At 40.2% G+C, this 11,870-nt stretch overlaps 1 protein-coding gene across 1 annotated transcript; it reads left to right on the forward strand.

Annotated features, from left to right (window-relative positions):
- The first annotated feature begins 421 nt into the window (after window positions 1-421).
- On the forward strand, window positions 422-2,775 carry LOC113350010 (2-methyl-6-phytyl-1,4-hydroquinone methyltransferase, chloroplastic-like). Its single transcript, XM_026594065.1, has 3 exons — window positions 422-1,160; window positions 1,318-1,624; window positions 2,436-2,775. Exons 1-3 carry the CDS (start codon window positions 589-591, stop codon window positions 2,589-2,591), a joined length of 1,035 nt encoding a protein of 344 aa, XP_026449850.1. The 5' UTR covers window positions 422-588; the 3' UTR covers window positions 2,592-2,775.
- Window positions 2,776-11,870: the final 9,095 nt, after the last annotated feature.

Genomic DNA, 11,870 nt, shown 5'->3' on the forward strand with positions numbered 1-11,870 from the left:
TTCTTTAGTCCCTATAGATAGGCATAAAACCAATTCCAATATGGTTTCTTCCATGTTTACCCTTATTGAAGAATATGATATTAACAAACTTAGTTAATGTCTTTAATAATTCCCAAGAACAATTATACTTTTCAATGGATAAAAACTCTTAATAAATTGACATTTTTCGTATTTCCTAGATAAATATATTGGAATTGATTGGAATAAATTAGGGAACATAAGGAAAATTTATAAAAACCAAAAACTTACTTATTCTAAGAGAATTCCACTTTTCCGCGTGTATACGGGGGACGGAGGGAGTAAAAGAAATGTGGCATTACGTGTAGTTATGCGATACACACGAGGGAGCAAAAGGGAATCTTTCTTAGTTTTGGCACCACCATTATAAAATACACTCACTTAAAGATTGCCAAGTAAAACTAACCAACCAAAATCAACCAAAATCCAGTCTCTCCAATATCATCATCGTCCTCTTCATTCCCACTCTCTTTGAACAGGTACGCAGGTTCAGTTGTACAAAAATTATTCTAGGGTTAAATTACTGTATCAATACTTTCAGTCACTGGGTTTACATTGAATATTCATTTTATGGCTTCTATGGCTTCTTCAATGCTGAATGGAGCTGAAAATCTCACACTCATGAGAGGGTTATCACCAAATGGATTAGGTTTTGTAGGGTCAAATTTCAATGGAAGCAAATTAGGTTTAGTTTCTTGTAGAAGGATTCATCCAAAATCAAGAAGCTTTATAGTACCTAAATGTAGTATCTCTAGTTCCACTCCAAGACCTGCTTCTCAACCTAGATTTATACAACACAAAAAAGAGGCATTTTGGTTTTATAGATTTCTCTCAATTGTTTATGATCATGTTATTAATCCTGGTCATTGGACTGAGGATATGAGAGACGATGCACTTGAACCTGCAGACTTAAATGACAGGAATTTAGTTGTAGTTGATGTTGGTGGCGGGACTGGGTTCACTACTTTAGGTATTGTTAAACATGTTGATGCCAAAAATGTTACTATTCTTGATCAGTCCCCTCACCAACTTGCTAAAGCTAAGGAGAAGGCGCCGTTGAAGGATTGCAAGATAATCGAAGGTGATGCTGAGGATCTTTCTTTCCCTACAGATTATGCGGATCGATATGTTTCAGCTGGAAGGTAAATCCCATTATTTTGTTTCCAGGTTTCGGAAATTGCCTGGGTACTGTTTATGCTGTTTGAATCGGTACTAGTTATTGGGAATATGTAGAATATTTTTACATGATTTGTTTTTCTGAGTCATTATTTGAGATGTGATATTGTTCCACTTCTGCAGTATTGAGTACTGGCCAGACCCACAGAGAGGAATCAAGGAGGCATACAGGGTGTTGAAAATAGGTGGCAAGGCTTGTTTGATCGGTCCAGTGTACCCGACATTTTGGTTATCTCGGTTCTTTGCTGATGTGTGGATGCTGTTTCCGACAGAGGAAGAGTACATCGACTGGTTCACAAAAGCTGGATTTAAGGATGTTAAGCTAAAGAGAATTGGTCCACAATGGTATAGGGGAGTTCGTCGACATGGATTGATCATGGGATGCTCTGTTACAGGTGTGAAGCCTGCATCCGGGGACTCTCCGCTGGAGGTGAGCATCGCTTTTTAGTTTTTTAACGTTCTTGGTTATGTAGGAACTTATAAAGCTTAATGTGTGCAGCTGTATATTCTGCACTATTTCATTCTCGTGCTGTCAAACTATCCTGTCCAACAAACAATTATTGTTTCAATTAGACAAAAGAATCCCTAATGCCTTCCAAGAATTGAAACTGCAATTACTGCAAATCAATAAGTGAAACTAAAATTTAGTAAGAGAGTGGGAAAAAAAACATGTCTAAGAACTTTGGGTTTAGTAAGGGTTTTAGGGTTTAGGCTGCGGCTAACTGAGACACGAAGGAATAGACGGGAATCAGGATTGTGCCGGGTTTAGTAAGGGTTTTAGGGTTTAGGCTGCGGCTAACTTAGACACTAAGGAATAGACGGGAATCAGGATTGTGCCAAATTGCCAACTAGATGAGACATACTTACATTTAGTAGCTGTGTGAAGAGAAAGTGGTTTAGACTTGAGAGGTTGATACAAATAAAGAGATTAGCAAACTGTGCTAGTACTCCACTCTTAGCCTTTCTGGAACTTTGTATGAAAGATCTGGAGTCCCTGAAGTTCCTCCTATTTCTTCTCATCATCGTTTTGAATATGACTCGGCTGTTCCTAGGTTGCAAAAAACAAGCTCCCCTTATTTCTTTATCAATATATCTAGTCATCAGTAAGTTGTGTATTCGGATTATTAGTGGTATAAGTGTCTGCTTACCCCAGCTAGAAATGCTTTACATTCCATATTTGGTGTTTTCTTCTTACTGATATAAACCTGTGCTTGTGTTTTGTGTGGGGTTGATGAATGCAGCTTGGTCCAAAGGTGGAAGATGTGAGTAAGCCTGTAAATCCATTTGTGTTCTTTCTCCGGTTCCTGCTTGGAGCCACGGCTGGAATGTACTATGTTCTGGTTCCAATTTATATGTGGATCAAAGATCAGATTGTTCCCAAGGGTCAGCCTATCTGAGTCACATCTAGAGAAAATAAAAATATTTCAGACATCATTTTCCTATTTATTTCGTAAACCTTGTATGTTTGGAACTTCCTAGTGCTTATAATTACTTTTTCTTCATGAAAGTTCCACTGCATGTTGAGTACCACAACATGTATGTTCTTCCCTTCAAAATTATATATAAGCCCCTTGTGATTCTTTCTTCCTGCTTATTTGTTATGGTAAAATATACTCCCCCTGATTTTGGAAAAGAGATACTTTCACTTTTTCATTTTAACCTAAAAATAGGTCAAATTAAAAAAATGAAAGTATCTCTTTTCCATAAACGGAGGGAGTAATAAACTACGCCTCTCATCTGATGGGTGAATATATGCAATCATACGGCTAGATGAGGTCTATAATGTGAAGCTACTCTATCTAACTCATCACTGGTCAATTTTGTTCAGCTTGGATGTGCTGCAATATGCAGTGCTGTAGAAAGTGGAACTTGGTCCCAACTTGAAGTAGTATTTTTTGGGACGATTTTTTCGGGACCATGGTTTTTTTTAGGGATCATGATCTTATTAGGCCAACCTTCCTATATTTATAAGGGCTGTCCTAAAGTTACGTAAATACACATTTACCCTTTACTTTAATTTAAATTAAGATTAACCTAATAATTATATAAATCTAATCATATACATCTAATCTAAACGAATCTATTAATCATAATCAAAAACAAAAATTGAAGGGGAATCGAAATTTTTTAGTTTTGAAAAAAAAAATTCTCTTCTTCTCTCTTTCCTTAACGTTCCTCGTTCGATTGAAAAACCCATCAATCGTTTTTAATTCGTTTTTTTATAGGATAAATTGAGTAGAAATCATCAAATGATTGGGTAAATTGAGTAGAAATCATCAAAATATGGTTTAAATGGAAGTTAAAGTGGCATGTTCGGTCAGGAATAGTTTAAAAAAAAATAGTTTTGTAACCGAACATTCTGAAACCAAGAACACGAAGAACACTTCGGTTATCACGAATTTATTTTTTCGTTCGCAAAAAAATAGTTTTAACTTAACTCCTCATTGAAAACCAATATATTGTGTTCGGTTGGTTTGCAAAAAATAGTTTTAACCGAACTCCTCATTGAAAACCAATATATTGTGTTCGGTTGGTTCCCAAAAAATAGTTTTAACCGAACTCCTCATTTAACACCAATATATTGTGTTCAGTTGGTTCGCAAAAAATTCTAAAACTAGTTAGTAACCGAACTCTACCCATAAATTTAAAAAAAAAAAAAACAATGTAACCAAACTGTGTTATTTTTCCTACTATGTTGAGTTATGATTTAACCGAACTTTGCCTGCTCTGTTCGGTTTGTTCGCAAAAAATGTTGACTAACCCAACTCTTCACTAATTGCATACATGTGGAGTTCGGTTAGATATGATGTTGGGTTAAAGTTTGCGAACCAACCGAACATTACTCTGTAAATCCTATAAACAAAGTTCGGTAACATGTCTGTTTACCGAACGACTAAAACCTCCATTAAAGAGTGAGTTCGGTAACCTGCGTGTTTGGAAGAAGTAACCGAACTACACTTTCAGATGAGTTTGGTAACCTGTTCTTCACATAAGGTAACCGAACGAGCCCAAATCTACTCTAAAAATTTGGAGTTTTTTGAAAATTTGGAGCAATTCAACCAACATTATCTAAGTTTGAAGCATACCTGGGTACCCAAATACCCTTCCTCCGGTTGTGGTTGGTAAAATCCATCGTTTTCCATGTTTTTCTTCTTATCTTCTCTAATTTTACTCTCTCAATAATTCTACCTCTTTTTAAAAAAAACCATCTGATTTTTTAATCTCGCTACTTTAACTTAATCATCTTACTAATCATTACACTAACTATTATTAACACTAACTAATCATTATCCAAAATTAATCAGGAGGGTAATTTAGATATTAATATTAATATCTAGATAAGGAGTCACCTAGATTTACTTCTAATGTCTTTACCCAAAATAAAAGCATGGTCCCAAAAAAGCCGTCCCAAAAAAGCCATGGTCCTCAAAAATCGTTCATTTTTTGTCAAGTCCAACTAAAACTGGACCCATCAACCCTTACAAAATGGGCCTGACTTTAGGAGGTATAGTCGTATAGAATCAATGAGAGAAGTTTAGGAGGTGTGGCAATGCCAGGTGCATCATGAGTTTTCGTGAGTTATCTATATTATAAGGAAGAAGGGTGTCTGTTTATGAGTCAATTAAGAACATTAATTTCGGTCACCCTATGGTCTCGAGTAATTGTTGGGTGTTTGATTTTGAGTCAAACGTGACCATTGATTTAAGGCATCCTACAGTCGGGAGTATGCTGCGGCCCAGGCCAAAACTAACCCTTGCCTCACTATTAAGCCGCTAATCTTACGTGGGCACTAAACCTAGATTGAACTTGGATTTCAAGAATATAATTGTAGTTTCCATATGGGTCGCATGATATCACTCTGTTTCGCAATCTTGATATAACTATTTTACCTAATAATACTAACATTAAGAAGGTATATTTATGGAATGTGACTATATTTCCATAAATATGAATATGAGGTATCCATAAATACGACTATTTTACCTAATAATTTTGGTCTGATCAATATGAGGTATGCATTAAACTAATTTTGAATTTCAAGGAACCATACAGAATGAACCAAGGTGTGCAAGCTATTTTATCACATAATCTTCTATAGATCATAAACCAAAGGTCTTGACAGTGCCTGAATTAGAGACTGCTTCGCCAATTGTTAAGGTTCTCAAATGGCTTGCCAACATTCACACCGCAGTACCTTTCCTTCAGCATTACTGAAAGATGACTGGGAATAATGCCGCAGTATTGGACTTTTTTTGTCGATTCAGTGCAGGATTTCCAGTGATAATTTGACTCCTTTAGGTCGAGATGTTCAAGTTTATTATAAGACCTTCAGCCTGTTACAAAACAACGCAAACAACGAGGCTTTTCGATATCGAATCATCAGAACAATTAATTAAATTCTCCTAGACCTTCAACAGAAGTATAAGACAAAGAAAAGAATGGATTGTGCAGAACACTTCACTAATAAAAAAACCAGCATCTGTCGAATAGAATGGATGCTTCATCATACAATCTACATTAATCATCTATGAGTTAAAATTTTTCCTCATAAACCTCTTTGCTGGAAGCATACTAAACAATAACTTAAGCAAATCGAATGTTGAAGACTCTCTATGCGTTGCATAATTCGTTAGAGTGCATTTCTAATCATAAATTTAAAATACAGCAGCTTTAGAGTTCATTGCTGGTTAAATTCACCAACTTCATTGCCATTCCCTTTCTAAACAACATTGCCGATGAAATTAATGGGTAAGAAAACATCATCAACCAATTGCAGTTAGATCTATGAAAGTAGTATGACAGTAAGAAATAAGGAAACCCTTTCTAAGACCCTTTTCCATGCAACTTTACATTTGGTGTGTCCATAAACTTGAGCTCAAGGGTATCTTTTTGATGCTACGGAGACGTTTCCAGACAATCCCTTTTACAGTCTTCTGTATCAGATACTGCAGGCATAAACACAATACATTCAAAAAAAGAGAAAATTATATATCAAATCAATGAATCTGCCTGGCGGCCCTGGCCTGGCATCATACAGAAGCATACCACGCCGATGGGTAAACGAAGTCACCTTTGCTACGCGAGAAGGAAAACAGCTAATTTTCGTCAGTGGAATTTTTTTGTTGATCTTCTTGGTATTGAAACATGAACTTATTAGCATTGCCTTCATGGCTTCAGTTAAATTGTTGTCTATAAATTCCGCTAATTACCGACCGAAAATGGCAAGAAAAGCAATATTAACAAACATAAACATCTTGAAATATACTTCAAAAAAAAAAAGAAGAAGAAGAGCTTTAGCAAGAAAGAAAGAAGAAAGAAATAGCACGAATAAATTGGATATGCTTTTCAAAATGACCGAGATTTCATTACAACTATTCATTTGTAAATACGTATGTAGTACGTATTTTTTATTTAGAAAGGGGACCGTTTCCACTATACAAGTAATAGTCGACTCATATATACGTAATGAGTCGACTCCAGAGCTGGATGGTTTTTTCAGGACTCTGATCTCCAAAGCTGCTCTACTGCCTTCAAATATTTGTAGAGAAAAGTGTGAACGCTCAAATCACGAAGGCATCCAAACGCTCACAACCAATCATCATAATTTAGAGTGATTTGTGATGATGATATCTTAATGTTGATTCCTTGGCTCAAAACCTTCGGGTTTATCACAGCCTCATCTAACAACTCCATGCGGCGCGTTTGCGCACGTGATATAGGTAAAACCAAAGAAAACAATACATACAAGTAAAGATCCATGGGGTTAGGCAAATATAAAGTGCTGAAATATAAACAAGACCGAGGTTTACGTGGTTCAGCACTAAGGCCTACGTCCACGGGGTTTATTGTTTCACTATGTTCTTCACGGTTACAAGAGTAGTCGAATGACTTTTGGGGTTTACATGTATTTTCCCTTCTAAAGGATTAACTTACACTTGAAATCTCTCTCTCCTTTCTTTCCTGATTTTCCGCTCCCCTTTCCTCTTGGTGGAGGGGGTATTTATAGGGTTAGAGTGTGGGACCCATCTCTGAAGGCCGTTGGAACCTTATCTTCTAGTGTCTTGTGTCCATCACGCAGAGGTCTGCGTTTGCCATTTGATCACGCAGAGACATCCTCGCTCGTCCCACGGGTTGATCGACATGTATACTGCTCAAAGTGTTTAATGAGGGTAGTTGAGATGCCTGCTCGTGTCAGACAAGTGTCTTCTGCCCCTGTCACGTCCGTGTCAGCTAACTTTCTCTCCACCGTTGATCTTAGCTTCTTTTGGCGATGAGATAAAGTAACTCCTTGGGGTTTATTTGGTGTTCCGTTGTGCATCGTATTTTGATGTCTTGGCCTGCATGCTTTCCACGTATCTTTCTATATACACGTGTCTGATGGTGGGATATATGTATACACAATTTGCCCCTTTTCTTCGGGCTTGAATGTTTAATGGGTGCATTGAAGAAAACAGTCGTTGCATATTCTTCTATCTCTCCTAATAACTTTTCCTAGATACTTGGGCACGTCTTTTATTTGTGCATTAACTGCTCATGTAACGGGCATGTTTCCCATTCCTCCATTAATTTCCTTCTCTTTCTTTCGGGTATAGTAAGGAGAGAAAGAAAATTAATTTCATTCTTCCTAAACATTCTCTCGGTTTTCATTCTTCGTTCTTCAACCCTTAAATTCTCTGTCAGTCTTCATTCTTCCGCCCTTAAATTCTCTGCCAGTCTTCATTCTTCAGCCCTTAAATTCTCTCCACCTTAGCATTAATCACGCTTGCCTCCTCTTTATTTCTGATTTGTTCTTTCTGCTGCTGTTTTTGCTGGTAAGTTTTTCTTTTCCTTGTTTCCACGGTTTTACGCTATGTTGATTTGTAAATTTTCTGCTACCGTTGTTCCTTGTTTGTGATGAAGAACTTATTTTAATGCTTGCATGCTAGTTTGCCCCTGTTCTTCGTCTTAAATCAAGGAGGCCAATGTTTTCTTGTATTGATTGAGCTTTTCAGGGTAGTGACTTTATGGAATTTTGAGCATGTATGCTAATTTTAGGGTTTCTGCGTTATCGTGTGTGGATTGCTATTTATGTGGTTTTTTGATCGTTGGTAATGTCCTTGAGTTTTTTTTTGACTTGTTTATGATTAATCTTTTCGCAGCCATGTCTGACCGTCCGCGGCTTCCGTATCAGACTCCTGGTTCTGGTCTATCGAGATCTCCTCCGCGTAGAGAGTCTCAAGATGATGTTCGTAGAAGTCGAGTTTCTTCTGGGGCGAAGGCCTCATCTTCTAGGGAAGAGATTCCTTCGAAAAATCCTTCTGGGGCTCGAAAAGTCTTCGATCGCGCGGTGTCGCGTCCTCGTGATGATGTTAGGAGTACGCAGGCACCGACTCGTGCTGTCTCTTTTGATGTTCCTCCTCTACGTTCTGTAGTTCCCGAGCATCATCTGCCGCCCCCTCCTACAACTTTTAAAGGGAAGAATACGAAAGGTGGTGTTCCGAGGGCAGAATCTTCAAAAAATCCTTCTTTGAAGAGAAAGGCTTCCAAGGCGTTCATTGGTTCATCCGGTCCCGCCGAGGAGGATGATGCTGCCCCATTGATACGCAGCGTTTCGGTCAGCAAGAAAAAAGTAACGTTCAAGCATATTGATCTCGAAATTTTCAAGGAAAAGCATGAGCTTCAAGCTTTCGAGGTTCGTTTCTATGCCCCTGAGGATGATATTACTTATGAGCTTATCTCAAAGTATGAGTTCGATGAATTGCATTTGTTGACTACGGTTGGGGCGTTCGAAGATGGTCTTATGATGCCGTTGTACAAGTCAGGTGATTCCTTCTACTATGATGTGCTTGCTAGTCGTGAAGGCTCTTCCACCAATACTCACAACCGTTCTGTATCGCAACTATCGGGGAATTATCTCCGTGCCCTGAGGGAGTGCTATCTGCGGAGTAAGGGGGAGACGACAATGACTTGTTACGTTCCCAATCCCGCGGAGAAGGAATGGTATACTCCTGAGAATTTCAATAACTCCTTCGGTGATTACGTCAACAGTAGGAACCGTAAGCCGTGGAGTGTCATCCTTCGGAATCTCGCTGCTCCTCGGGGCGAAATTCGTCTGTTAAATGAGGTCAGCGATGCCAAGCTGAAGTGTTCCCGGCACGGAGGGGTCTAGTCAGCGGAAACTTTTCCCGGCCCGCGAGAGGATCAAGCGCGACCATGACTACGAGTGGCACGCTACCGTTGTCGAAGTTGTTGGTCCATGGGCGTACGGTTGGATCCCTGGTCCACGCGGTTGGCGTCCTACTGAGAGTAGCAAGCCACGTGAATCTCCTTCTGCTCATTATGGAGATTTCTGTCCCTGGCGTTTAAACTTCGCAGGTATGAGTTTTCCTTATGCCCTTGACGTCGTTGAGGGAGACGAGGAGGAAGTTTCTGGTGCTATACTTCCACCGAGGAGTGCCTCGACTGCTCAGGTACGCGGATTCTAGCTGCGCTTCTCCTTCTTTAGAAATTCAACTGTTCGGGAAAAATAATTCTTTTTGTGGTGTTGGTTTTCAGGTGTCGAAGAAGAAAAATATTAAGCCGAAGCAGTCTTCTACCATTGTGATGGGTGAGGCTGAGGCTCATGAAGAAGTTACAAGTCCGGTGAACGAAGAGTTTGCTGAGGATGAGGAGATTACAGATGGGGAGGAACGTACTGGTACTTCCCCTATCAATGTCTAAGAAGAGGTCTGTGTGGGTCATGATGGTGATGAAGGGAGAAACAACGCCGTGGTAGCTGATGACGGTGTTATTGGTGATATTTCTGTCCCTGCTGGGGATGCCGCGGATACTCTCCCCACCCTTTCTCAAGAGTTTTCTTTTGACCGGATATATTCCACGGGGGAGTTCTTAGACGATGCCCTCGATTTTCCTGAGGACTTCTCTCTACTTTCCCCCAATGATGATTGGGATGTGCTCGGGGGTGCTGGTAACGGAGACGCTGCTGTTCAAGATGGTGGCGCGGAGGAGCATGGTGCGCATGTTGGTGCCGACGTTTGTGCTGAAGGGGCCGTGTCAGAAAAGGGGAAGTCGGTGATTAATTCGCATACTGCGGATCTTCCTCATTCGCCGACATCTGATGGTGAGGACGCCATAATGGATTGGATCAAGGAAAAGAATCTGTTATTTGTCCCTCATCCCGCCCCTGTTATTGCTGGTGAAAAGGATTCTGATGCGTATACCCGTCGTATGATGGAAATGTCTTCCAAGGCGCAGGTGTCTGAGGCCTGGGGAAGAAATTTGAGTGTTCCCGAAGCTACCCTTGTGTCGGAGCCTCCTACTTCCGTTGCAGATATGATGGCCATAGCCGACGGGTATCAATATGGCTTTCCTCAGCAGCGTGTCTTGGAGGTAAATTTTCGTACATACTTCTACGTGACGATCCAATTCTTCGGTGAAATAATGTTTTTCGTCTTGATGTGTAGATGATGAGGAGTGAGCATTGTAACCACGTGATGTATCAGTTCTTCAAAGCGAAATCTCTGAAGCTCGAGGCTAAGCTTCTTCACAGAGAAAAGGAATTATCTACGGTTGAGGTGGAAATAGAAGAGCTGAAGAAAAGCCTCAAGGAGAAAGAAAAGCTGGGTGAAGCGGAGGCCGGTTTTCGTTCAGAGCTTGTTGTTGTTCGCGCTGAGTTAGAGCAAACTCGCGGCCAAGTTTCAGCTTTCACAAGTTTGGTTCTTTTTTCTCTTTTTCCCTCGCAGTGTGTTGTCATTCCTCTATTTATTAGTTATTCTGTCTGAGTCTCCCCACCCTATCTCCAGTGGGTGGCGTCCCCGAGCTGATATGGCTTCTAAACGAAAGAGCACGACAAAGATCTCGTATTAAAGATCTTGTTGAGAAAATTAAGAGTGAAGCCAAGAAATGGGATGCTCGGGCTGAGGTATGGCGCGCAAGGCATGTTCAGATGGTCGACATGCAAAATCTGTATAACCATGACCGTGCTTTATTTAATGGTACGCTGCTGTGGACACGTGATAGTCTGCGGGAATCCCTTGAGCGTACTTCTTTGTTGGAGTCTAGGATACAACTTCTGGAAGAGGAATTACAAAAGGCTCGATCCCTCCCTTTTCCAGGAGTTGAGGATAGTGTGCGGTGTCTTGTCAGAGAAAGGGACAATGCCCGTGCCGAAGCCGATGCTCTAAGCAAGGCCCTTGCCGCGTCCCGCGTTGAAGTAGCTCGTCAGGCTGAGTCTGAGAGAAATCTTGAAGTGTGTATGTACAGATTGAGCAAGGGGGTATCAGAGATAAACAAAGAAGTCGACCATCTTCGTCACATGGATTCGATAAAGCACGTAGAATTAGATGCCAGTCAATTTACTCTCACCAACCTTCAACTAGATTATAGGAAATTATCCGCGGAATATGACCATCTTGATGAAGCGCGAGATGCGGTTGTAAATGAGTATGAAGAAGCTTCGGCTTGTGTCGAAGGTATAACCCTATACCATCGAGTGTGATTGTGTCTTTTCTGTGCTAACTCCCTGGTGTTGTCTTTTTCAGAACTCGAGGGACAACTTCGCGTTACAAATGAAAAACTTGAAAAGGCTCAATCTTCCTTAGCGCAGCAGGAAGAACAGACTAAGCATTTTAAGAGTTTGGCGGCATCCCGCGAAGAGGCTGTCGGTGCTGCTTCTAAAGAAGTGAATCGTCTGTCTT

This window comes from Papaver somniferum, chromosome 2 (assembly GCF_003573695.1).
Source record: "Papaver somniferum cultivar HN1 chromosome 2, ASM357369v1, whole genome shotgun sequence".
Classification (NCBI taxonomy): Eukaryota; Viridiplantae; Streptophyta; class Magnoliopsida; order Ranunculales; family Papaveraceae; genus Papaver; species Papaver somniferum.